Source organism: Lissotriton vulgaris, chromosome 7 (genome assembly GCF_964263255.1).
Source record: "Lissotriton vulgaris chromosome 7, aLisVul1.2, whole genome shotgun sequence".
Taxonomy (NCBI): Eukaryota; Metazoa; Chordata; class Amphibia; order Caudata; family Salamandridae; genus Lissotriton; species Lissotriton vulgaris.
In genome coordinates this window covers 1,754,786,814-1,754,814,465 of record NC_141695.1, presented here as the reverse complement: position 1 = coordinate 1,754,814,465, position 27,652 = coordinate 1,754,786,814, and the positions used below count along the sequence as shown (strand labels likewise).

At 44.9% G+C, this 27,652-nt stretch overlaps 1 protein-coding gene across 1 annotated transcript in view; it reads right to left on the bottom strand.

Annotated features, from left to right (window-relative positions):
• Window positions 1-27,652, bottom strand: part of LOC147706586 (uncharacterized) — a 487,499-nt gene that overhangs the window by 5,841 nt on the left and 454,006 nt on the right. The window contains exons 14-15 of the mRNA XM_086929635.1: window positions 25,592-25,756; window positions 9,160-9,495 (exon numbers count right to left, since the gene is read on the bottom strand). Coding sequence (XP_086785761.1) covers window positions 9,160-9,495; window positions 25,592-25,756 — 501 coding nt within the window. The remainder of the gene's footprint in view (window positions 1-9,159; window positions 9,496-25,591; window positions 25,757-27,652) is intronic.

Sequence of the window (27,652 nt, the reverse complement as noted above, 5' to 3'; positions counted from 1 at the left end):
CGAGCAGCCTTCTAGTCTTGCGCTCGATCCCTGTGTTCTCTGCTGGCGTCTCCTCGACGAAGAGCCTCACGTCTTCAAACAACGTCCTGACGCTCACGCGCGACGTTGCTTGTCATCATGCTGTCAGCCATTGTTGTCCTGTCTCCTTGACAACTGACTCAATGCTAATACGCACGGCTGTGCATCAGTAAATCCTGCTTCGACCTTCAATTTTCAATACGATTTTCAGCGCTCATGCACACAACAGCGCATTGAATTGGAAGCATCGTTTATTCATTTTCACTATCTGCATATTGGTCATCATTTTCTCGCTGATGTGCACAGCTGCACATCAATTTATTTTAAGGTTTGGACTACTTACGCTGATGTGCACAGCACAACTATATATTGCTTAGTTAGTTTGCATTGTACATTTCTGATTATACTATTTTAGACTTACTACACAGTTGGAATTTGAGCATTCCAATGATATGTACAATAACTTGTTAGTTTGCTAGCTATCATTGCATCTTTCTATACTCTTTTCCTAATTTTTATTATCTTTGTGGTTTTTTTTTCTCTTTCTCATTATGGCTACTACGTCTAGCATGTCACAACCTCCACCTTTTCTTTCAGAGGAAGGTGAACCCATTCTTCCTTGGAAGAGATGGAGGAATTTGTTTGACTCTTATTTAGTTGCAATAGGAGGAGAAAAGTTTTCGGCTTTTAGGAAACAAGCCATTTTGTTACATAATTTGGGAGTTGAGGGTAGACACACTTATGATAGTATGGACAGTATACCTGTTGGTGGAGCTGATGGTGAGCCTGCAGATGTCTTCGAGATGTCAATGACTATGTTAGAACAGTATTTTGGTCCAAGGATTAATGTTGTGTTGGAACGACATAGGTTCTTCACTCGTGTCCAAGGTTCTCACGAACGTGTTGGTACGTATGTTGCTGCTTTGAAAACTCTTTCTCGTACCTGTGCTTTTGGAGATTTGGCTGAATCTCTTGTTAGAGATCAACTTGTTCGATGCACAAACAGCTCTAGGGTTCAAGAGAAGTTATTGTCTAAGAATCCCACTTTGAAAGAAGCTGTAAGTATTGTTGAGGGAATGGAGAACACTTCTACATGGGTCAAAGAAATAAGGAAAAATAAAGAAGATGAAAGTCATACTGTTAATGATAATAAAAAAAAGTTTCTGAATCTGTACATATGCTAGAGGAGGAGGATTTTACTTCTGACTGTTGTGAAGATGTTGCCAAAGTCAATGTTGGTTCTAAAAACAAACCACCTCAAAGGACTTCAGTACCTCAGAAAAGTTTCTTTGACAATCGTTCTTCCGTTTCTAAAGAATCTACTTCATCTAAGGAACTTGAATTTTGTCAACAACGTCTTTTTAACAGCCAGAGAATGCGTTGTTTTAGGTGTGGAAGTTTTTCACACTCTTCTAATTTTCCTAATTGTTATGCGAAAGACAGTATTTGCAATAACTGTGGAATTAAAGGACACTATGCACGCGTGTGTAGGTCTAGTAAGAAGAGAGATACCAATGAATCCAATTCTGACATTGTACGTACAGTTGTAGTTTCTAATGTTAATGATGAGATGGTTGATACAGAACATATTTATATGCCATTCTGTGATATAAGAATTGACAAATTCAATTTTAAACTCATGGCAGATTCTGGGTCTCCCTTTACTTTAATTGGAAACAAGATTTGGGATGAAGTTCTAGGTTTAGAAAATGTTCAACTCTTACCTCCTGACATTTCTCCGCTTAGTTATAACAAGTCTAAAATAGAAATTTTAGGTTACACTGTAGCTAACATCTCTTTTAGAGGTAAGAGTATCAATGGCAAGGTTTATGTTGCTGTCAGAGGTGACAATCTGCTAGGATGGCGACATCAGCATGATCTAGGTATTATTCTTAACCCTGGGGCACTAGATCCCAAGAATCAAGTCATGCTGATGGAAGATTTTCTTCCTAGTTTGCCTCTCACTCAGGTTGATTTTGTGACTGGATCTGACAAATATTTTACTGATTATCCTAAAGTTTTTTCTGACACCTTGGGATGTTTGAAGGGATTCGAACACAGAATCATTCTTAAAAAGTCTGCCAAGCCATGTGTACACAAGGTCAGGAAAGTACCTAATTTGATGCTGGAGCCACTGAAGCATGAGATTGAGAGATTGTTGGATCTGAAGGTGATTGAAGAGATTGAGTCCTCTGAATGGCTGAGTCCAGTAGTTTTGGCACCCAAGGATGGTGGGAAATCAATCAGGATGTGTGTGGATTTGCGTGGCTTGAACGAATGGATCTGGGTAGATCGACAACCATTGCCCAACATAGCGGAGAGCATTAGTATTTTGAAAGGAGCGAAGATATTCAGTGTTCTCGATGTTTCCTCTGCTTACCACCAAATCGTTTTACATGAGGATTCTAGACATTTGACATCTTTTGTCACACCATTGAGTGCTTACCAATTCCTAAGAATGCCTTTTGGTCTGGCTTCGGCCGCTGCTTGTTTTCAAAGAGTAATGAAAATGGTTCTTGGCAGTCTTTCCAACGTAATGTTTTTTCAAGACGATATCTTGGTTCATGGAGTGGATGAGAGTCAGCATGACAAGGTGTTGAGATCAGTTTTGGATAGGTTAAATGCTAGTGGTCTTACTGTCAAGAAAGAAAAGTGTCGCATTGGTTTGGAGTCAGTCACGTATTTGGGACATGTCATCTCTGGGAGCGGAATTCAACCCAAATTAGAATTGGCGGAGAGCATTGTTAATGCACCAACACCAGTTGACAAGGATCAAGTTAAATCGTTCCTAGGAATGGCAGAATTTTATTCCAAGTTTGTGAAGGGTTTTGCCAGTCTTGTTGAGCCCATAAGGTCTCTCTTGAAGAAAGGTGTACATTTTTTGTGGTCTGTTGACTGTGACAAAGCTTTCGAACTGGTGAAGAAGGAAATTGGTAAAATGCCTACTCTAAGTCATTTCGACGCAAAACTTAAGACTATTTTGACAACTGATGCCAGTCTTAAGGGTTTGGGTGCTGTACTTTCCCAGGTTGTTAATGGAGAAGTTGTTGTAGCTTTCGCCTCAAGAGCCTTAAGGGAAGCTGAGTTCAATTATTCATGTATTGAAAGAGAAGCGTTAGCAGTATTTCGGTTTGTACTTCATTTCAAATTTTATTTGTGGGGGATACCGTTTGTTGTGAAATCTGATCATCGTCCCTTGGTTCAAATTTTCTCTTGTCATCAGAGTGATCATATGACTCCCAGGTTAAAAAGATGGAGTGAAGGCTTGCAGGAGTATAATTTTAAGGTGCAGTATATTCCAGGACAGAATAATAAGCCTGCTCATTGTTTATCACGTCTTCCAATTCAAAGAGATTGTGTTGCTGATGGTGTCACAACATGTATAAATTGGATATTGGAGTCTAGCATATCCAAGGAAACATGGTTATAGTGTGTCGAGGATGATGTCATTTTTCATTCATTAAAAGTCGTCATCAAGAACGGATGGCCCAACTATGATACTCTTGAGAGTGTTTTGAAGCCTTATTGGACAGTAAAGGATGATTTGTCTATTTTCGAAGATAATTTAATGAGAGGTGACAGAATCGTGCCCCCAAATATCCTAAGGGAAAAAGTTGTTAATCTTGCTCACGAAGGGCATTTAGGAAGGAATCTCACGAAGGCTCAGATTAGAGAGAGGTACTGGTGGCCTGGTATGGATCGCATGGTGGAATCTGTAGTCAAAGATTGTCATTTATGTGCTGTCAATGACAAATCACGCACCTCCAGCCAAGCTCCGCTTTCTCCTGTTGAGGTTCATGCCACTGTATGGACAAAGTTGGGGTTAGACATTGCAGGTCCGTTTGAACGTGTGCCTTCTCATGAGAGATTTGTTGTGTTGTTGGTAGATTACACTTCCAAATGGGTGGTTTCCAAATGCATGGGTGTTGTAAATTCCAGAACTGTGATTGAGTTTTTGAAAGAAGTGTTTGTGTCTGAAGGTGTGCCTAATTTCTTACTCACTGACAATGGCGTACAATTCACATCCTGTGAGATGAGTTGTTTTTTGAGTAACTTGGGAACCATTCATCAGAAAACAGCTCTTTATTCTCCTCAGGCGAATGGTCTCACAGAAAGGATGAATAGAGCGGTGAAGAGTTGTGCGCAGAGGGCTTTGGAGTCCAAAGTTTCTTTTGCCAGTGTTTTGAGGGAGACGTGGTGGGCACATCGAACTACTCCTAATGCTGTCATGCAGAGATCTCCTTTTGAGGCTTTGAGGGGGAGATTAGCTTGTTCTAAGCTGAATCCTACTTGGCTTCCGGAGAAAGTTTGTAATGACAGTGTTGAAAAGTTAGTGAAAAGGAGAGAGGCTTTGACAAATTATCAGCAGAAATATAAACAGCGTTATGATGCTAGGATGGTTGTCAAATCTAGGAAATGGAATGTAGGGTATTGTGTGCTTGTGAAAAAACCGAGATTTGGTCACAAGGGTGTTTCGAACTTCATTGGTCCTTTCACCATTGTGTCCATTAGTAAAAATGTTGTCACCTTGGATAATGGTTGCACTTGGAATATGTCCAAGCTTCCCAAGTGCAATGATGTCAAGCATCACTTCAATAGTAATTCCAGATGCTTTGGTTATCCTAGTGCTGCTCCTCCTAGTGTTTCCACTAATCCTAGTTCTGCTTCTCCTTCTGGTTTTCAAAGAGCTACTCCTAGGAGGACCTTACAGCTCCCCAGGAAGTTCAATGACTTTGTGATGCATTAATATTTTATTGCTTGTGTTTCTTTTTATTGTTATTCTACACTGTTTTCCAAGCTTTGTTTTATTTATTTTTTATGTAAAGGGGATGCGTTATGTTGCTGTATCTTTAAGAGTCTCCTAGCTGATTACATCATTGTTAGAATGATGACATTTCAATTGCTGTGGATTCAATTGCTGTTGCTGTGCTTGTTGATGGTTGAGCATTAAAGCTACTCTACAACTACTACAGGAATTGAATGCTTTTATTACCATGCCTTCCCTGGACCAGAAACAAGCTTCCGATGACCGTTTTCTGGCATTTCAGCCGTCTTCAGCCCGGCTTGCTTGAATCCAGTGGCAAAGTGAGCAAGGGACTCACTCATGTCTGAGCATACCCTGCTAACTTATGGCGAACAAAATGGTACAAAAAGGGGTGGTGATGGACGGAGCATCTGAACTAATCAAACACTCACACCCAGTCAACAGATCTGGGTTTAATCCATCACCGTTCTTTATCCCACTCTGCCACCCCAGTTCAGACATGGCCATATGCAAAACAGTCTGACCCTGTGCCTCATGGGAACAGTCCAACCCAAACTACCAAGCCATGCCTTCCCTGGACCAGAAACAAGCTTCCGAGGACCGGTTTCTGGCATTTCAGCCGTCTTCAGCCCAGCTTGCTTGAATCCAGTGGCAAAGTAAGCAAGGGACTCACGTCTGAGCATACCCTGCCAACATATGGCGAACGAAGTGGTACAAAAGGGGTGGTGATGAACGGAGCATCTGAACCAATCAAACACTCACACCCAGTCAACAGATCTGGGTTTAATCCATCACCGTTCTTTAGCCCACTCTGCCACACCAGTTCAGACATGGCCATATGCAAATCAGTCTGACCCTGTGCCTCATGGGAACAGTCCAGGCCGAGCTGCCAAGCCATGCCTTTCCTGGACCGGAAACAAGCTTCCGGGGACCGGTTTCTGGCATTTCAGCCGTCTTCTGACTGGCTTGCTTGAATCCAGTGGCAAAGTGAGTAAGGGACTCACGTCTGAGCATACCCTGCCAACTTATGGCGAACAAAGTGGTACAAAAAGGGGTGGTGATGGACGGAGCATCTGAACCAATCAAACACTCACACCCAGTCAAGAGATCTGGGTTTAATCCATCACCGTTCTTTAGCCCACTCTGCCACCCCAGTTCAGACATGGCCATATGCAAATCAGTCTGACCCTGTGCCTCATGGGAACAGTCCAGCCAGAACTGCCAAGCCATGCCTTCCCTGGACCGGATTCAAGCTTCCTAAGACCGGTTTCTGGCATTACAGCCGTCTTCAGCCAGGCTTGCTTGAATCCAGTGGCAAAGTGAGCAAGGTACTTACGTCTGAGCATACGCTTACACACTGCCTCTGAGATAAGCCTGTTTGCTCATGCCAAGCTAAGAAGGGGGTGAGCAGGGGTTATTTTAGGTGTGTACTCACTTACCCTGACTAGACGCAAGGGACCCTATTTGGTCAAAGGTACCTACCTCTGCCAACTAGAGACCCCCAAATCTAACCCCCACATGCAAGACCAGGTTGTTTTGTGATAGATTATTTTGATGTCTCCACAATAGGTTTTGTGCCCTTCCCTGCTGCAGGTGTTTGGTCCACCCACACAAGTGAGGAACCATTTTTATCGGGAGATCAGGGGGGAACACTAGGTGATAGGAAATTTACATCATAACAGTGATCCCACAACTTTCCCAAACAGAATAACTTTTTTCAGTTAAATTTGAGGTATGCAGAGGATTCTGGGTAGGAAAGCGTTGGGGAATCCACGCAAGTTGCACCTCCCTAGCCTTTGACGGGTGTTTAGTTTTCAGAAATGTCTGGGATAGTAGGTTTCTCCAGATGGCCGCCGAGCCTGGGACAAAAAATGCATGTGCCCCCATTGCAAAACCAGCTCATTTTGTGATGGATCATTTTGATGTCTCCACAATATACGTTTTGGGCCCTTCCCTTCCGCTGGTACTTGTTCCTCCCACACAAGTGAGGTACCATTTGTTTTGGGCAACCTGGGGGTACATTGGGTGGTAGGAAATTTGTGTCAGAACAGTGATCCCACAACATTCCCACACAGAAATGTGAGAAATGTTTTATTTTTTTTCAGCTAAATTTGAGGTTTGCAGGGGATTCTGGGTAAGAAACGTTGGGGGATCCAAACTATCCGCACCTCCTTGGACTTTCCTGGGTATCTAGTTTTCAGAAATGTGTGAGTTCGGTAGGTTTCCCCAGATTGCTGCTGAGCCCAGGATCAAAAATGCAGGTGCAGCCCTTGCAAAACCAGGTAATTTTGTGATAGATAGGGGGCATATCAGAAAACAGAGTGTGACATTTGACCTCTGTCTTTGAATGAACAGCAAATGTGACAAAATAGGAACAAATGGGCATATTTAGGACATTGTTACGTAGTGCAGCGGGGAAGACACCTTGTTACGCTGTACCGCGTGAAAGGAAAAGGACAGGAATACATAGTATTTAAAAGAAAACAGTGCATTCCTGTCCTTTGCTCTGAGCTAGCGCCCTTTTGGCTGCCTAGCACCAGCACAGGTACAGTCCCTGCGTTGCATGCAGGATTGTTGTTGTGCGGAAAGGGACATCATCCTGCACGAAAACAATCCTGGCAGCCTTATTCCTCTTTCTATTTGTGCTAAAGAATGCAGCACACATGGAAAGAGGAAGATACGAGGAGATGTAGAGATATTTTTCCTCCCTACTCCTCCCCTGGGAAGGTGGAAGATTTTGGCGCATTTCGAGGTTTACAAGGTTTTGTAAATCTGGGAATGCCTCAAAACCCATGGGAGTTGTGTGGGAAAACCCATGCAATGCCAATCAAATGCCTTCCTAGGGCAGATTAGCGCAACACAGCAATTTGCTCTGCGTTACTCCAGATTTTTGGAGCCATGGACAGTGGTTTTACGTGACTTCCAAAATCTTACTCAAGGTTTGCATCGCTTTTGCACCACGTTATGTGATGCATGAACGATGCAAAGTGGGTCATAAATATGACCCAAAATGTATTGGCCTGTCCACAGAAAGCGAGCACTCATTGAAGAATGCAGGAAACAGGCTATGCTCCACCAGATGGATTATCTCTAGCCGGATTGTATAAACTAATAAAGCGAACAAACAGAAATCAAGCAAATGTGAGTTACAAACAACAAAGTCAATAGTAAGCGATTGGGAGAGTTAAATCACAGGGAAGATTTCTGAATGTGCATAAGAAGTCTTTTTGCAACCAAACAGCTATGGTAGGCTTCAAACTAATAAGGTCCTGTTCACTACTACTGATCACTATACGGTATGCTGCCACCACTGCACTTGTGTTACTTAACTCCTGGTGAAGGAAGTGGCCTTCCACTACTATGAGGGCGGTACTTTGGGCACCCCTCTCAGTCCAACAAGACAACAATCCATGGGCAGGCCTATGTCATGGCGCACACGCCTGATCCGTGTTTGTCTAGGACTAAAAACCAGCACTAGGGATCCAGACATCAGTCCAGTTGGATCACTCAGGGCAGGGGTGCACGTCCGTTACCATGCAGAGGACTTTAACGTTTTTAAAACTGCAAAGGCTATATTTGCTTCAACGCTTATTTAGGAATAGTGTAGAGTAGATAGAATTAATATTCTTTAATGGTGTTTTCTTGTTGGTTTCTGTGGGGAAACGAGCCCTATTTTATAATTATTCTTAATTGCGTTTACCTATCTTGGCTTGAAAATACCAGCTCTCGTCCTCCCTTACAGCAACTTCAAAACACTATTTTCTGTCCAGAATTTATGCGAGTTAACAGTGGGTCAAACTAATAGTTAGAAAAAAGGCAACATTCTTTGAAGTGTAAGCAAATAAATTAGCATACCATTGTACTCTACTTAAAAAAAGAAATTCATGTAGTATTTAAATAGGCTGCATTATGTGAGTGCCCCTCCCGCCCTCAATTCTGACGTCAGAGCAAATGGAATTCCCCCCTTCATTCCTGCACATGTTTTAAATGTTGTAGTACATACCCCTGACGTGACGCATTTCAAGGTCTTGTTTGGGACTTGACGGCTATGAGGTTTTTCCGTCAGGACTGAGATCCTACAACCTTAATAAGATATACAGAAACATTAGAAGGTGTTGTACACTTATCTGTGCGCCTTGCTATGCGTCTCATGGTTCTGGAGGTTAAACTTGGTCCCTACGGAAGGGGGAGGGATGTCACCCATGTGAACCATGGCATCATTGGGTATATCATGTGCATATCAATGATCAGATGGAACAGGTCAACCTAACCACTTCATGGAAAGTGCCTGGATAAAGACAGATAACACGTCACCTATAATCCTCCCCCAGAGGAAGTGGAATCATCGACTTCCAGGGCGGAGGCCAGGCACTTACCATAGACCCTCAGCTGTCTGGTGGCTTGTACCGGACTTTGACCATTCGGTGTCACATTCACGGTGTAATTTCCGGTGTAGTTCGTCAGCAGGTCCCTGATCACCAAAGATCCGTTTGATTGACAAGTCTCGCGCCCCGTATATTGGGGGCCATTGATCTGTGAAGGTGCTGACACGAAACGATGGCAGATCAGCTGTGGATCAGCCACTGCTGTCCCTCTGTACCAGGTATACGTCATTACATTCACAGTGTCGGGGGCAGGGAGGGTGACCGTCTCTCCCACTCTGGCATTTATCACATCTACAGCGGCCCCCTGAGTCCAGACACCGAGACAGACTGAAAGAAAGAAGAAGAGAGGAAACCAGGGGTTAAAATATAGATTTAAAATTGTAAACATACTCAACCTCAGACATCAGTCTTGCCTTCTATTAAGGAGCCATGTTTTGTAGTGAGTGTGATTCGTCCAGAGGGGGCACAAAAATAGTAGGAGGGGAGAGGCCATGGGAGTAGGAGACACCTACATTCTGAGGGAGGCGGTAGGAGGGATAGCCCTGACTTTAGTAGTTAATTAATACCACAGGACTAGGGTTTAGTTGCTAAGTAGTAGTTACGGCCCAATCCAAAATGCCTCCAGATCCCATTAAACACATGAAGTAGTAAGAAGGCAAAACAGAGTGATCAGACTGATAGTTTAAAAAAAAAGAAGTAAAATTAATATTCTGGTACCATAAAAGCCAAATACCTAATTGATCTGTGCTACCAGTAGGGTGAGCCCTTTAAATAGACCATTGTAATCAGTCGGCCTGAGATATGCCTTCCACTAATTAAAGTGGGCACCTTGCACCAGTCCAAATGACCCTTATGATGTATGAGGTCAAAGATAACCTTTAGAAAGCTATCCTAGTGGTAGCTGTGGAGAGCAGACTTCAGGCTTAATCTCGAAGGAGTGTAAAGCAGCTTGTTTTACTAGAATATCACCTTTAGTAGTAATTAAATGAAAGGAGAACCACACAGTAGTTATATAAAAATATGTATTTATTAATATAACATTCTCTACTATCCTCTACACAAGGATAGAACACAAGTCACACAATATGATATCAATAGAACTGGTGTAAGTAGCACAATACACAGCGTGCTCCAGGGGGAGGCAAACTATGAACTAAGAAAATGGTATAACAACCACGGCTTGAATAGACGCAGTGCCTAGAGCACGTAGAATCACTGGGACCCCGAGGAACCACCCAGGTGAGTAAATTAGGACCCCACAGAGGACGGGTGCAGTGTGTGAACACGAGCGCGGGCTCCGTACAACTCTATGAGAAAGTCTTGGATACAGTTTTACAAGTTAAGGACACTTCTAGGAGGACTTCAAGCAAATCATTCGGAACTTAAGAGGTTCTAAGGCCAACCCACCTGTGGATACCAAGGTACCTAAATTACCTATCCCAGAGGAGCTGGGTGCATAGGGGTCTAGTGGTGTCGAAAACCTCAGAAGTTTTCAAGTGCCAAAAAGAAGTACTGCTGCCATGAAGGTGAAAAGTGTCCGGTGGAATCCAAGCCTGGATTCTGGAAGGAAGGAACCTGAAAGCAGAGGGACAGAGTCTGTGTTACTTCAGTTGATCAGGGGCTCAGTAGTCGAATGCCCACCGATGTTGGGTGCTTCAGGTGCGGTGATGAGATGCTTGATGCTTCAGCCACGAGGACCCGGAGATGTCTAGGCTGATGAGGAGCAGGAGGTGAGCTGTCTCACGAAGGATGTAGAGTGCTGAGGGGTCGGTGTCGGACTGGAGCATCAACAAGCCTTGGCAAATGCAACACACTCAGAAGGACAAACAGGATATGGTGTAGACCAGCAAGGTCCAGGGGACTTTCCAAGCAATGAAGAGTCAGGGCACGTCTGGAGCAACCAGGGAAGCCCAAGAACAAACAAGATGACCCTCGCCAGGACCCACAGGTCAACAGACCAGGAGTCGCATGGAGACCTCAAGCAAGTTCGCAAAGTACCAGCCCACGGAGCAATCGGTCTGAGGAGGCCGGAGTACTTTGGTGCAAATACGGCTCGGGGTCAGGACTACACAGAGTCCAATGCAAAACATCGGGAATCACCACCAAGCATATGCAACTGGAAATATACTCGGTGCAGAAGGGTTCAAATTGCGCAGTCCCCACGAGGGATACTGGCCTCAGAATTGCTGAGAGGGCAGATCAACCTCAGGGACCTTCTGAAACTCATGTCCTGGGTTGCAGAAATCTTCAGAGTCCTCAGGAGCTTGGGAAATGCAAGCCTGTCAGATGTGCTTAGTTGCCTGCTAGGGCAGGGGAGTAACTCCTTTACTCCAAGGGAGATTCTTCAGTCGTCCAGCGTCGTGCAGACAGTCAAAGTACTTGGTATCTTCTGTAGCAGAATCTTGTATAGGTAAAATCCAAAGAGCCTAAGTAAGGTAAGCTCTCTTATACCCATGCAAGAGCATAGGACAGATTCAGGGGTCCCTCCTATGGGAGGGGCAGGACAGAGGGGTGGCTACACCCATGTCCTTTGTCCAGTTTTGCACCAGAGCAGGAGCCACTGGCTCCCAGAACAGGGTTGAACTGGACTTTGCAGAGGGACACCAAATGGGCCCCAGTGCAGACTTTCTGGCACTCTCAGAGTGCACCCACCCAGCCCCAATACACTAAACCCTGTCTGAAAGGTGGTTAAACCTCCCTGTGACAGGATGCCTATTGTCATGTCTTCCTCTGCTCGAGCTTGGCCCAGCAGCAGGAGGGCAGAAATTTGTCTGAGGCTGGCAGCATCCATTTTGTGCTGCCAGGGTCGAGAAAGCTGGTACAGGGTAGCCCAGTGAACTACGAAGCTTACTTCTGGAGGGTGGAATCATACCTCCCACACCGGTAACGGTGTGGAGGTATGATTCGAAGGTGTTTGACATCAAACACCTGTTTCTAAGCAGCCGTTTTAAAGATAGCGTTTACCGCGAGGTTTTATGGTATTTATTTTGTTGCCATTTCCCTCTGTATTTATCCATATTTATATTTTCTGGATTTATCCACATTTATTTTTGCTACAAGCAAAAGACGATGCTACAGCTAGTATTTTTCCACATTTATTTAAATTGACAATGCACACATGCGATCGGTTGTTATGTGAGGACACTGTCACCGTCAATGTACGAGAGGAGAGACCTCGGAGGGCAATAGCTGCTTGCATGGATGAGGGAATACATTTTGAAGAATTTCAATCAATTGCTTGGCTAGGACTCTGCTGGAGGGGATTAGTGTTGTATTTGGTCGAACTGTAAGGATGAATGTACAGATCTGTTGATAGCTGTCTCCAGTGCATTGTTTCACAAAACATCATGCCAAGCACTCACATTGCGCTGGCTAGTTTCCAAGTGGTCAGACCTCATTAGCATGGATTGTACAGGTTCCCCGGTTGTACAGTGGGGCCATCTCTCCCACCAGGGGTGCAACACCTATCTGGCTCAAAGGGCTCCAGTCCCCACCCCCCCTTTGTGTGTCAGCCTGGGCTGAGGCAGCTTCCCGGGCTGCCGTCTGTCTTCTTGCAGCCGCACCATAGTACTTCACAGGTCTTTAAAAAGTATTAACAAAGCTTTGTTGTTTTTTTCACCCCTTCTTAGTGCTCCTGCATCTTCACTGCCCTCAAACTTTCCTTCACAGCCCCTTGGCCACAGCAGGCTCCGGGATGATTCTGCTAGCTACCGCTCACATAATGGTAGCTATTTTATTTAAAAATAGCCCTGAAAGTATTCAAAAGTTGTGAGACGTTAAAAGTAATAATATGCAACTGAAGTCAGAGATAATTGATATGATTCAAAATCTGGAATCTGTTCTAAGTGGATAATAAAGTTGCACTGCCTAGTTAAATCACAATGAAAGCAAGGACATAACTGTTAAACACTTGATGCAAGATCACACAGCCAGTGGTATAGCAGCGGTACCTTAGGCCCTAATGCAGGTTAAAAAATGCTCCCTCATCCATGTCCGAACTTAAGGTGTCACTATAGGTTCGAACGTGGATGAGGGAGCATTTTTTGAAACTCATGTGGCTGAAATCCTAGCATTGTTTTTGCAGCCTCCAGCGTCCCGAATAATCGCTCCCTGTGTTAAAACCTCAGGAAAGGAGCAGGTTTTCAGCAAGCAGCATAAGTAAACACTGGCGAGTTTGGAAGTGGGCCTGGTGCTAAAATTCGAAAATACCTCGTGCTCTTCTCTGTTCCATTTCAAGGCTACTATGTTTGGGGAGCATGGCTCAAGGCTACTAGTTTATTGGACTTCGAGCATCCCTTATTTGTGAAGGTGCAGCTGTATTTTCTAACAAGCACTGGTGTTGACAATAGGTCTCGCAGTAGGAAAGTTGGAGCTATTGGTTTTGTAAATGACAAAGCCCTTCATGTTTTTAAAATGAAAACAAAAATAAAAGGCATTGTTATTTGCAATTGTAATAGCTCCAACTTTCCTACTGCGAGACCTATTGGCAACGCCAGTGCTTGGAAGTATTTGGTATGTAAAGAAAATAAAAAGGTTCAAACGTGTTCTTGTGTATGTGTTTTAGTTTTTGCATGGTTCAACGGTAATTTTCATAATTCATCCAAGCATACACCCCATCCATCCATACATACATCCCTGCATCCATACACCCATCCATCCATCCATCCCTGCATCCATACACCCATCCATCCATCCGCCATCACCCATCCATCCATCCCTGCATCCATACATACACCCATACACCGATCCATCCATCCACCCATGCACCCATCCATACATCCCTGCATCCATACATCCATCCCTCCCTGCATCCATACACCCATCCATCCATCCCAGCATCCATACACCCATCCATCCATCCATCCGCCATCACCCATCCATCCATCTCTGCATCCATACATACACCCATGCACCCATCCATCCATCCACCCATACACCCATCCATACACCCCTGCATCCATACACCCATCCATCCCTGCATCCATACACCCATCCATCCATCCGCCTTCACCCATCCATCCATCCCTGCATCCATACATACACCCATACACCCATCCATCCATCCCTGCATCCATACATACACCCATACACCCATCCATCCATCCATCCACCAGCACTCACCCAGGCATACATCCATCTATTTTTCCTGTAAATCCATAAAAAAAATTCCTTGATAGGAGACTCGAACCCTGCTTGACAGCACCAAAGTTGGGAGTGTTATACGTCATGCCACAATGCAAGTTCTTAATATGCATTTTGATTCCCATATATCAGTAAAATGCGAAATTGTTGTTAATTTGCATTTGTAATCCCACATATCAGTTAAATCCATCCTAAATGTTTGAATGCCACAACTGTTTTCATGTTTGTTAATTTGCATTTTTAATCCCACATATCAGTATAATTTTTCCCATAAAAAAGTTTTGTTGATAGGACTCTTGAACCCTGCTTGACAGCACCAAAGTCGGGAGAGTTATATGTCATGCCACAATGCAAGTTCTTAATTTGCATTTTTAATTCCATATATCAGTAAAATGTGAAATAAAATGCGAAATTGTTGTTACTGTGCATTTTTAATCCAACATATCAGTTAAATCCATCTTAAATGTTTGCCACATATCAGTATAACCCATCCGAAATGTTTGAATCCCCTGTGTCATTAAAATCCGTAATGTTTGTATTTCGATTATAGTAACCGTTGCGATGAGAACGCATGCAATGAGAACGCACGTTAACATCGCATGCGTTGCAATGACATGCGATGTTAATGGCCTCGCGTCCTCGTTGCATGCGCACTAAAGGCATGCGATGTAAACGTTCATCCGATGTCAAAGTCGCGATGCTTTGACACCGATGTGTTTGGTGTTTCCCAATTGCGGTACTTTGAGTGCGACTGGTCAGGATTTCACATTCTTGTGTGGTGATTGCCGTGTGCAAAACACTTTGTATTTTTATGGCTACATTTTGAGCTCCAGACACAATGTTGCCTGGGAAAGAGACAAGCATTGCTACAAAAATTGCTGTAACCAGTGCCATTCGTAATTTCGGATGTTTGTTCAGCTTCAAAGGTGACCCTTTTTAGAAGCAGTGGATGTTAACGAGCATGGTCAGGGCTAGGCCACCGTTCAGCTACGTCTGCTGTTTTATTGTTAGGTCCGAAAACATGTAATTTTTGGGCGAAGTGAAAGCATGACTCATGTAGCCTTATGGAGCAATGTACAGACATGTGAAAAAGTGGTTTTCTACTTGAAGGGCAAGTTTGTAGTGTAGCTGGTAAGAAGAGGAAAACAAGAAAACAGAGCTAAACTATTTTAAAAACCGACTCAGAGAAAATAAAACAAGGATTATAATAATCCCAGATAAGGAAGGAACGTGTCTTCCAGGAAGCAATAAACTGCATTGAGGTAAGACCCATTTAATCCTTTTAACAGAAAATATGCTTTCTGCCCAACTGAAATTAAATCGGAGAGCACATTTACAGATTTAATGCATTTGAAATGAAAAAAGGCAACGTTTCACTGCTATTAAGAGATGTGAACAAAATGAGAATGTAACACGGGGAAGGGAGTAAAGAAGCACCCAGTGAGACCTAGTAAAGCGTACGGCAACAAGGAGATGACTAAGCAGCATGGAAGGGGTAGAGAGGCACACAGCGAGTAAGCAAAACGAAAACTGAGAGAAGGTTTGGGGGTGAGCCAACACGTACCTGATAATGCAATTAGGGGAGGAGAAGCCGCAGAGCGCACGCTGGGCGAAGCCCTTTGATGTGCTGTGCGGCCGTGAATGCGCGTACTTGTTTGGTCACGTGATTCACGTGAACTTAAACAAAACCGCACGAACGAAACCCTTGGTTTCACGAGCGTTTTGAGGACATGAATTCTCGCTACGCTCATTGTGCTTGCGCGCATTGATAGGTCGCGAGACCTAAAAACCTAACAAAGCCTGCAATAAAGTAAACTACATCTAACACAACGTTTTCAAGCAGCATAGAATGTACAACACCCAGATTGTTCTCCCAGCAGCACCTATAGCCAGGTGACAAGAGCATTAAGAGCATAATAGTGAAAACTTAAGTTAATATTACAGAAAAGCCGATCTACAACAATTTTGTTGTTAGAGAGCGTTTATGTGTACGTGCCTTTCTATCTGCAGAGTCTTTGTGCGTGTTACTATGGGTATTGAGACTGTCTAACTTTGCTTGGCTGCCTCTCTTTAATCTTCGACTTGGTGGTGAATCTGTCTCAGAGGGTAATTGAGGACTGATTTATAGTGTGTACTAGATAACTAATAGGCCTGTACCTAACCCCCCTTGTTGTGTGTCAGCCCCGGCTGAGACACCGCAGCACCCCAGTACTTCACAGGTCTTTAATAAGACCATTCACTTGTTAACAAGGCTTTCTTGTTTTTCTCACCCCTTCTTGGAGCCCCTGCACCTCCACTGCCCTCAAACTTTCCTTCACAGCACGCTCCGGGATGATTTTGTTAAAGACCGGCATCGCAACATTGCGCGCATTCCCAAATGCTTGATTGGTTGTGTCTAGCATCATGTACACTGTCTTGTGCACGGAAGCCCGGCAAAATGTGCTAGTATTTTGCCATTTTTAAATATAAATACTGACAAAGGAAATATAGTTTTCCGTCTGTATTTATATGTACAAATCCGTAAAAACTGAAAAACGGGAGCCCTAGTTATAATGCACCTTTACCTATATGTCTGGCTGCATCACAGACAACCCGGGAGAATGGTCTCTGAAGGCTGCAGAGGGGCCCTACTCATGCAGGGGCACCCTCTCACGTAACACCCAGCACCCTGCCTTCAGGATTGATAAGGCGTGCCATAGGGGTGACTGATTTTAAGTGTAGTGATTTAGATAGACATAGGGAACCTATATCTTAGTAAGTGGTGAAAGCACCAGCTTATACACATTGTAGTAGCAGACCTGTTGTGTCATTTTAAATGGCTTCTCATGGGTGGCATAATACATGCTTCAGCCTATGGGAGGCCTCTGGGTACATGTGTACCATATATTAGGGACTGATAAGAGTACCCCAATATCCAATCTGAAGTGTGCCTAAAGTACAAACATAACAATTTAAGGGAGAAAGCAGATAGACTGGGGTCCCGAATAGCAGGATACCAGTCAAACTATTCCAAAAACAGTGAGACATCAGCAAAAAGTGGGGATAACCATAAGAAGCAGATCCTTCTTTCCTACAACCATGCCTTGCCCTTATGGCGTTTCTGGATGGGTTGTGAGGACATGAATGCTGTGTTGGGTGGTGGTGATGTAGTGCAGCTGTAACTGTGGATCGGGTTTGCATGGTGGTTCACTGAGCAGTGGCAGGCCACTGTATCTCTAGGACAGGCTGGTGCTGGTTTGGCCTCTAGAGTCTGAGGCACTAGACATTTCTTGAGACTGCGGCTTGCACGGACAATGCTCTCACTCCCCTAGATGGACAGACTGGCACCAAGGAGCTAGTCAGGGTCTCTGACTAGCTCGAGTGACGTGTCACTGTTGAGTCCTTAGGACTGATGTGAAGGTGTCACAGTGGCACTGGGATGCGACAGGGTGAAGAGTCTGACATCTCTGCTTGGTAGTGCTGTGAAGGTAAGAGAATCCCCAGACCATGCCGTGGAGCAGCAACAGCATCTCTACACTTCCCACGAGAACGGCTACCAGTACCAGGCAGCCATAGTGGTTTTTAGGTGTGTTGCCGGATGTATTGTGGCCATTGTCACCTGTTGTGTCTCCTGTTACTGCTCACCGCCACCCTGAACACCTTCCTGCCGGCCTGCCACAATAGCTCTACTAACAAATGTTCCTCTCACCCTTTAATACAAACCTAAAGTCAGTATCAGTAGCAGGGTGGAACACTCTGTAAATAAAACAGTGTGTCTTTGACTCCAGCGGGAGGAAACTCCAAGAGAGCACCTAACACAGCAGCTAAGGCCAGACGACAGCTGCCTTTACAGTTACAGGGGCCACATATGGGCAGCAGGCTAGAGCCTTGCTGACATCATCACAGAGACCAGTACACTGACCACAGGCTGGGGCCGCTGTCTCTAATACTGAGACAGAGTGACTCCATCACAGAGACCAGTACACTGACCGCAGGCTGGTGCCGCTGTCTCTAATACTGAGCCCCAGTGACTCCATCACAGAGACCAGTACACTGACCGCAGGCTGGTGCCGCTGTCTCTTTTACTGAGCCCCAGTGACTCCATCACAGAGACCAGTACACTGACCGCAGGCTGGAGCCGCTGTCTCTAATACTGAGCCCCAGTGACTCCATTACAGAGACCAGTACACTGACCGTAGGCTGGAGCCGCTGTCTGTAAAACTGAGGCCCAAAAACTCCATTACAGAGACCAGTACACTGACTGTAGGCTAGAGCCGCTGTCTCTAAAACTGAGGCCCAGTGACATCATCACAGAGACCAGCACACTGACCGCAGGCTGGAGCCGCTGCCTCTAAAACTGAGCCCCAGTGACTCCATCACAGAGACCAGTACACTGACTGCAGGCTGGAGCCGCTGCCTCTAAAACTGAGCCCCAGTGACTCCAGCACAGAGACCAGTACACTGACCGCAGGCTGGAGCCGCTGTCTATAATACTGAGTCAGAGTGACTCCCTCACAGAGACCAGAACACTGACCGCAGGCTGCAGCCGCTGCCTCTAAAACTGAGCCCCAGTGACTCGATCACAGAGACCAGTACACTGACTGCAGGCTGGAGCCGCTGCCTCTAAAACTGAGCCCCAGTGACTCCAGCACAGAGACCAGTACACTGACCGCAGGCTGGAGCCGCTGTCTATAATACTGAGTCAGAGTGACTCCCTCACAGAGACCAGAACACTGACCGCAGGCTGCAGCCGCTGTCTCTAAAACTGAGGCCCAGTGACTCCAACACAGAGACCAGTACACTGACCGCCGGCTGGCGCCGCTGCCTCTAAAACTGAGCCCCAGTGACATCATCACAGAGACCAGTACACTGACCGCCGGCTGGAGCCGCTGTCTCTAAAACTGAGCCCAAGTGACTCCATCACAGAGACCAGTACACTGACTGCAGGCTGGAGCCGCTGTCTCTAATACTGAGCCCCAGTGACTCCATCACAGAGACCAGTACACTGACCGCAGGCTGGAGCCGCTGTCTCTAATACTGAGCCCCAGTGACTCCATCACAGAGACCAGTACACTGAACGCAGGCTGGAGCCGCTGTCTCTAAAACTGAGCCCCAGTGACATCATCACAGAGACCAGTACACTGACCGCAGACTGGAGCTGCTGTCTCTAAAACTGAGCCCCAGTGACATCATCACAGAGACCAGTACACTGACCAAAGGCTGGAGCCGCTGTCTCTAAAACTGAGGCCCAGTGACTCCAACACAGAGACCAGTACACTGACCGCAGGCTGGAGCCGCTGTCTCTAAAACTGAGCCCAAGTGACTCCATCACAGAGACCAGTACACTGACCGCAGGCTGGAGCCGCTGTCTCTAATACTGAGCCAGAGTGACTTCAACACAGAGACCAGTAGCTTCTGCAATATCAGGATTTAGTAGCTCCAGTGATATCATGATTGAATGGCTCTTCCGATATCAGGAGTGAGTAGCGCTTGCAATATCAGGAGTGAGCAGATCCTCCAATATTAGGAGTGAGTAGCTCCAGTGATATCAGGAGTGAGTAGCTCTTCCAAAATCAGGAGTGAGTAGCTCGTGCAATATCAGGAGTGAGTGGCACTTCCGATATCAGGAGTGAGTAGCTCCTCCAATATCAAGTGTTGCAAGGAATTTGCTCCTACACAGAACTGTGCACACAGAACCAGGACCTCTGTGAATTGTAGTGTACCAAAAACACACCTTATTACCTAGAAAACCCCAACCAGCTAGCATCAGTGTCACATTAGCCCTTCATCCTATAGCAAAGTAACCAATGATTAGACAACCTAGAACATGCGACTTAGGATATACTCAGGAATGGTGGGAAAAGAGAACACTCTTTCGTTATACTCTCATACCAGTCCACAACAGGAGTAAAGAAGAGACACGGGTAAGGTTAAAATATTTATTTTAACGATGTGCTCTCATGTGCAGTATCTTTGCCAACATAAGCAGACATATAATTAGAAATAATATGGTCAGCATTGTTACAATTCCATAAAACACAAAGGGAGAAATCCTATTACAATGATGGTGAAAACAGGTCGTATAGCATCTAGTTATAACACCCTCCCTATCTAGGGACTATGTTTTATAAACTAAAGAAGGTCTCTTAGGCTTGTTTGGGGGACCCCATACCTCTAAGATCAGCAGTAGTGAATCACATTAGGATCAGCAAAAGCTCTCTGCGGCACTGGAAACGACAATCTTCCAAGTGTGTGAAATCATGGCTGTCGTGCAATAATAAAGGCGCCAGAATTTCATTTGACTTCGCAGCTGCCCCGTGTTGTGTCTAACTAAGTGAGCCGATCAGTTCGAACAACTGCTACTATGTTATGATAACCTTGGTGGCTCAGGCACTCACTGTGCAGACTAGGGTCACGATGTAAGTCTAGGATTGTCGAAAACAAGTGTTTCTCATATGTTTCTCATGTGAAGACATTCACGTAGCTTAACTTACAAAAACAGCTATATGCAATGTTGTGTGCAAAAGCAGCAAAAGGTAAAATCGCACTTAAACTTTCTAATAAGCCATGCTAACATAGCAATGTTTGCAAACCAGGCTTAGGCCATACTACACCCTCCCTTGATCGGAGAACGCACAACAAAAAGGGGCAACTTTTATAGAACGCAGAGTTCAAGTTCAAATGAGACAGAACCAAGTTTTAAAATGTACCAAACATGTAAATTGGGAGTAAAATCCGAATCAACAGTATGACATGGAGCTCGGTGTCAAGACAAGAAAGCATAAAAAGCAAAGAAAAAAATAATGAGTGAAAAAAATCACAAATCCAGTAAGTGTCTATGAAGAAGAAAAAAATATATCTCTTCAATCCAACAGTGTATAGGCATAGTACATTGCAACTGCTTCCAATTGGAAGTCGTTCTCACCAGTGACCATTTCAGACATCCAATTCATTAACGCAAAAGAACACACATGTTCCTCAATAACTGGAGCCTCTAGTACCATCAGAGGACAACTTGGGTGTTTTTTGAGATAACTGTGTGCAAGAAGTCATGGGCAGCAGCCCATATATTTCAATTGCTTAGTACCCCATGTGCCGCTGCGCAGGCCATAATCCCGACTCCAGAACAATCTAGTTCATGAGCAACTAAGGGGCTCATTAGTAAATCATAATCCGGCTTAGGAGACACTGTGTTGCATAAACACAAATCCAGGGCCCATTCAAAATTGCAATCCAGGCAGTGGAAAACTGGCTGCACGCATGTAAAGTATGAAAACCGAAAGGATAAACCATACGCCACACTCAAAATAGCCAGAGGTAGCGATCCATAGTATTCAAGCATCCGGTTACAAAGCTGGAGCAGCCGGGGCAGGTTGTCTAGCGGCACAGGATGTGCAACCATTTCTCAGCAAGAAAATCAACAGCAGTACACCGGCTCCTAAGGGGAAACCGCCAAATAGGCTGGAAAAAATAGAATGAAAAAATGCCGGTATCACACCAAATTAAGTGGTCAATTAGGATGGCGGACGGACTTGCCTCCGTCCGCCACCCCCCGAGGTGGAGGAACCGACCGCAGGGGCAGCGGCAGTCCCTGCGTAGCAATTAGGATGTGACCTCCTCCCTGGCGGTCACATCCCGTATATTTTACATTGCGGCGGGTGCTGCTTTGAGCAGCACCCACCACAATGTAAAATATGCATGTTTAACTTTGGCATTCACAACTTGGCAGGCACCTTGTGGTGCCTGCCACCTTGTGCATGCCAAAGCAGGGGGGTACCATAGGTACCCCCCATGTGCACCCCCCACCCCCCAACACCCTGGGGGCTCGCAACGGGCCCCCAAACACAAAAGACCACATGCTTTTCTACGGCAGAAAAGCCGCCGTGGAAAAGCATGTTTCCGCCTGCATCATAATATGGCTGGCGCAGTCTTGCAGACACCGCCACCATATTTGGGTACACACACCACCATCCTAATGTGGCTGGTGGTGTTGTCGCAGTCCAAAGTGGTGAATCTGCATCCTCCAGGCCGGCGGTGGCTTCCGCCGGCCCGGAGGATGTGGATTCACCGCCATCCTAATTGCCCCATAGTTTGAAATTAGGTCCCAAGGCCAGAACTTACCACTTAAAAAAATTGTGCCAAGCCCGTAGTGGAAGAGGCATTGAAGATTCTGTGAATCAAAGCGCCAAAATGCAGGGGCAGGTCAGTATTTAATAAGGCATGCACCTCTGTACGGGTGTTAGCAACATGAAGGACGAATGTCTCACGCACAGATGTAAGGGTGACTTCTTTCTGGGACAATAGAGCTCTTATTCGACTCATTTTGTTGAACTCTGCTTTCAAGATTCATATTTTGAACTCGTTAAAAACACCGCTTTAAACACCATGTTTATCTTTCACAAACACATACCCAAAGTAAGAGACTAATAATGCAAAAAGCCCCGAAAGAGATACAAGATTCAATGGATGTATGACGTTACAACGCATACTTTTACAACGCCTACCTTTACAACGCAGTTTTTACAACGCATACCATTACAACGCAGAATGCTTTTAGGCGCTGGATAGTGAATAGTTTAATTTACTATTCCAACTCTAGTCCCCGTGGATAGTAGGGAAGGTTATTGGATAGTAAATTAACCTATTCCCTATCCTAGAGCGCCCCCCAGCGCAATGCGTTGTAATAGTTTGCGTTGTAAAAGTTGCGTTGTAATGGTAGGTCGTTGTAAAAGTTGCGTTGTAACGGTTGTATACCGATTCAATACAGAGACCAACGCAATTCAATATTCAAAACCAAACATGGAACATAGTCTGAATTTCAAACCAGCACGTAATGTCGAGCTGAGCTGAACTTTTCAATAAAACACTTCCTCCAAAAAAGAATCAACACAAAATCAAGATTCATTTGTTGAACTCTTTATTTAAAGATATTATTTAAAATACAACTTTAAACACCAGCCCGGTGCCAACTGCCTGCTGCAGCTCTGGGAGCTGTGCCATTAGTGAATTTGCGGCGTAGCCCCAAACCATACATCTTGAAGCCGGCCGACCTCCTTATTTAAATCTTTGGGAATCTCATACCACATCAAATAAAAACATAAGCTTTAGGCCCTCACTGCAATTGGGACTCCCCTGTTTGGACACCGGTGTCTCGTGAGCTACATTGATGCCGCCCTCCCAGCCACATGCGGGACTCTCTGCTTCAGGGCTTCAGGCCACACCCCCAAACAAGCATGGCCACCTGACTTCCGACTCGGGTCGCGGCAGCGTCTTCCACAAAGAAAGAATATTTATTATGATATACTTTTTTCTCCCTGCAGTTACATTTCAGCTTTTTATACTTTCTCCTTCTCTCTATTCTTTCTTTCTGCCAGCTGAGTGCCAATAGTCTGACTAAAAAACAGAACAAACTGCTAGATGATGGACTGCGATAGGGAGGGACGGGAAGAAATTGCCTTGCCAGAACGTGAGAATGAAACCATGCCTACCCCACAACTAGCGTAGAAGGAAGCCTCAAGGGTCCTGTGGGCGGGTCCTGCGCCGCTTCAGGCATCCTATTGGCCAATAGCATACGAGTCAGGTGCTCAAGGACGGGCCTCCTGCCCCGGAATGTGACATCAGGCAGCCGTTTTGGATTTGCTAAACCGGTATCTCAGTGTAATCGGAGCAATCCAACACCAGTTGTACCTAATGTACAGAATGCTGAAAATAATTCTACACTCACTCGGAAAACTGAGTAATAGGCAATTGCTCCTATTGCATTATATTTGTAAATATTTTGAAACATTCTTTTTATGAAACAAATTAAACTAGATATTACATGAACCTTATTGAAATAAAAAAACAATGTGTTTTCTTCCATTTGCTTTACCTGACAATGCCATTAGCTTTCAGTAACTTCCAACCCCGCCCTTCAAAGATGGCCGCCTTCGTTGCAGTTATCTCCTGGAAGTAGGCGTGGCTGGTAGCTGGTGTAACTCCAGAGCTCGGAGCACGATCCCTACGCAACACAGAGAGACTGCGGGAGGGGGGATAAGAAGAAATAGAAATTGCCTCGCGCGTAATGTGAAAATGAAACGAGCTTGTCTCCCAGTAAAAAAACAAAAAGAAAGGCAAATTTAAACCGGAGCAAAGAAAAATAGTCTGTGCAGTAAAGGGTCTGATAGCCATGGAAGGACACAAATAATGACATGGCCGTCATAGGGAGGGACTAGGAAGCTGAAAACCAATCAGAATGCAGCATTTGGGATGTAAGCCAATCCAAAAGATGGGCGGAGAGTGGGCGGAGCCTAAATTAAGCTTTCCTACTATAGTATATACTGCATGTCTCAAAGAGACAGCGCAAGCATTGCCTATGCGAGCCCTAAAAATGGAAGGGAGACTCACTCCAATGATACTAGATCTAAAGGATCTTTTATATTCTTTGATACCTTATGATACATGACGCATGGCTCCACGAGACCAAAACAACTTGACCAGATAACTAGCCTTGAAGAAGTCACTTGTGTGACAAAACTGATGCCTGCTGCTCTTCGAATGCAATACAAGCTGCATTTCAAAGCTTGGCTACTGACTTTTTGATTTGTGGAGTGGAGACATCATATGTTGACTGTTGTTTGAGTGCTGTGATACAAAAGAAGTTTCTTATCATAATATTTGACATGGGAAAAAAACAGTTCACTGCATTAACTAATGCTTAAATTAGGCATTCTATTGTGCAGTGGTCTTGTAGCGGCCATTTTTAAAGACGTCTATGAGAATGAGTAGACAAGAGAGCATTGCTACAAAGAATGAGAAGGTCAGAGGAGAGAAGAAGGGCAAGAGTGACAGAAAGAGAAAGAACATAAGGAGCACAGATATCATCTACAGATGTGTAAGAGTATGGACGACCTGCACAATCTCTAATCATCAGTTGACAGCATAAATGTCTTACTCTCTTTTATAGCTTGTTATTTGTGTCAGGTACCAATGACTTCTCTTGACATGCTGCAAACCCAGGTATTTGAAGACAGAAGTTGTAAGAAAATGTATACTGGCCCTGAAGGGTTTCAAAGAGCAGGTGATATTACTACTAAGATGCCACAATATTATCAATTAAATCATGCCTCTGACTGAAAGGAAAGCAGCAACTCAATAAGGGCACACACAAAGATAACAAAAGGGGAAAAACAGAGATTAAGAAGAATTAAGAAAGTCATGTATGAAGGCTCATGGTGGGAGGCTAAATTGGAGCCTATACTTTCAGAAGTTATTTCAACTTGGAAGAAGGAGCTTGGAGTTTATTTATTCCTTGAGTACTTACCAGTTACAGTTATTGAGACAGAGGTGTTCGCAGTCAGGCCGGTGACCGTGTTCTCAGCCACACACGTGTAGATGCCACTATCTCGTGAAGACACCTTCTCAACGAAGCATGTGTTACCAGGTCTCTTTAGATCAGTACCATTGAGAAGCCACTGGCACCGTGGTGCTGGGACAGACCCCGCGGTGCAGGATAAAAAGAGTTGTGTCCCGATCTGCACGGAGAGAGGTCCTGGCGGGTATGGAGCTGACTTGAACCTAGAGGGACTCTTGGCATACCATACTATATCATACTATAGCAATCTATTGACTAGACCTCCCATAGGATACATCACCTACATCTTACCTTGTGATACACTTAGGTTAGGTACACTGGGGTAGAACTAGTTAGAGAAGCATCTTAAGAGTAATCATATTTTTAGCTTGTGTTATTTATGTATATGAATATGTGTCATAGCTAAAAGATAATGCTAGTGCAGTATTATTTCTTTCTACTGCTTACGCTGTACATAATCTATCTCGCATATGATTGTAAAAGCTCATATCTCTTACACGAGAAACAAGACTGTTCAATAAATCCTTTTATTGAAACACCCATCTATTCTTTCTGTGTAACTCTGAAGAAACTAAGCATGCACAATTAGCTGAGTGAAACTGTTATCTGTTGTTTCCACGATTCTGACAGCGTTCCGATTCTAGGGGGAAACAAAGTTGTCATGTTTATGCGGTTTCCAGAAACTACTCCCTTCTTGTTTATAAGGAGTTTCTAGTGGCCTCTGACTTAGCTGGCACAATGTAATTAAGTTTAATATACTCGGTAGGGGCATACTGACCTCAGTCCTATGTCAAACCTATTGGGTATATTATTCCAATGCACAGAGCCTATTAGGGAAATAGGAACTACACTACAGCAGCACTGCCCCTGGCTCTTATTTTGTACTCTGGGTGAAATTCTCCCGATGCTGGGCAGCCTGGGGGTCACCGGCTCAAAGCTATTTGCGCCTCGTCGGTGTCTTATTCTGCCCGGCGTGGCTCATTTGGAGAAGGGCACCAACTGTCCTCGTCCCCTCTTTGCAGCATTGTTCCAGTGCTGTGGTGCTGGGTTCAGGACTGGCTGAGTTGTCTCCGCTTGCTACGGCGTCTAGGTTCCCACAAGTGGGGTCGAGCTGGGGCACAGCACTCCGCACTATCAGGGGACCATCACTGCCTGTTTTTGGCAGTGATTAGGTTAGCATTAGCGGATGCCATCCTGAATTTAGAGACTATCTTGTCTTTTTCATGGAATCAATTTTGTATTTCTGTCAGCCATTTTGTTTGCCATGTGCTACCATGTGCTCGCCATGTGCTCTGTATTACCTTTCTGTTAACTGCTCTTGAAATTTGCTTAGAAACGGACTATATTTAGCATCTTCCACCTTCGCACATGCTCAGTTGAGCTTGCAGCTGTCCTTGCAGCTGTCCCCAGTCTGTAACTGTCAGGATGTGTTCATCAGAATTAGCAACTGTTAGCTCCTCCCACTTGTTGACTGTGCATTTTCTGTATGACCTTATATGTACCTAAAACCAGCATTTTGTACTTGTGACGCCTTCATTTGAGCCCCTGTGTGGGTATAAAAGGACCAAGCTCCTTCCATTCAGTGTGCTACTTCATACACTACCTAAGGGTGTTGTGTGAATGTAGTTCCACCTCATGAGGTTTAATAAACTCTGTGTTTTCTATTCCAGTTTCTGTGCCAATTTCTTCCTATTGGTCTGAGGACTCTGTGCAGAGAAGGGTGAATCCCTTGCACTGGTAGGCCTTGCTGAGGCTCACCACCACATGCCCTGCCAGTCCTCTCTGTGCTCGCTGCAGTGCGGCTGCCATTTTGCTGCCAGTTTCAGTGCACCACTATGATTGCTAACCAGGGCTCAGGAACTGCTGCCTGAGTGACTCAGACTCACCTCATCCACAGCTGAGATCTCCGGCCGACATCCAGATTCCAGTTGTCAGCTCGCAAGCTCCAGGGGGGCTCAGAGCTCCCCCACTCCGTCTCCGGAGCCTTTTCGGTGGGCTCAGATATTGGCG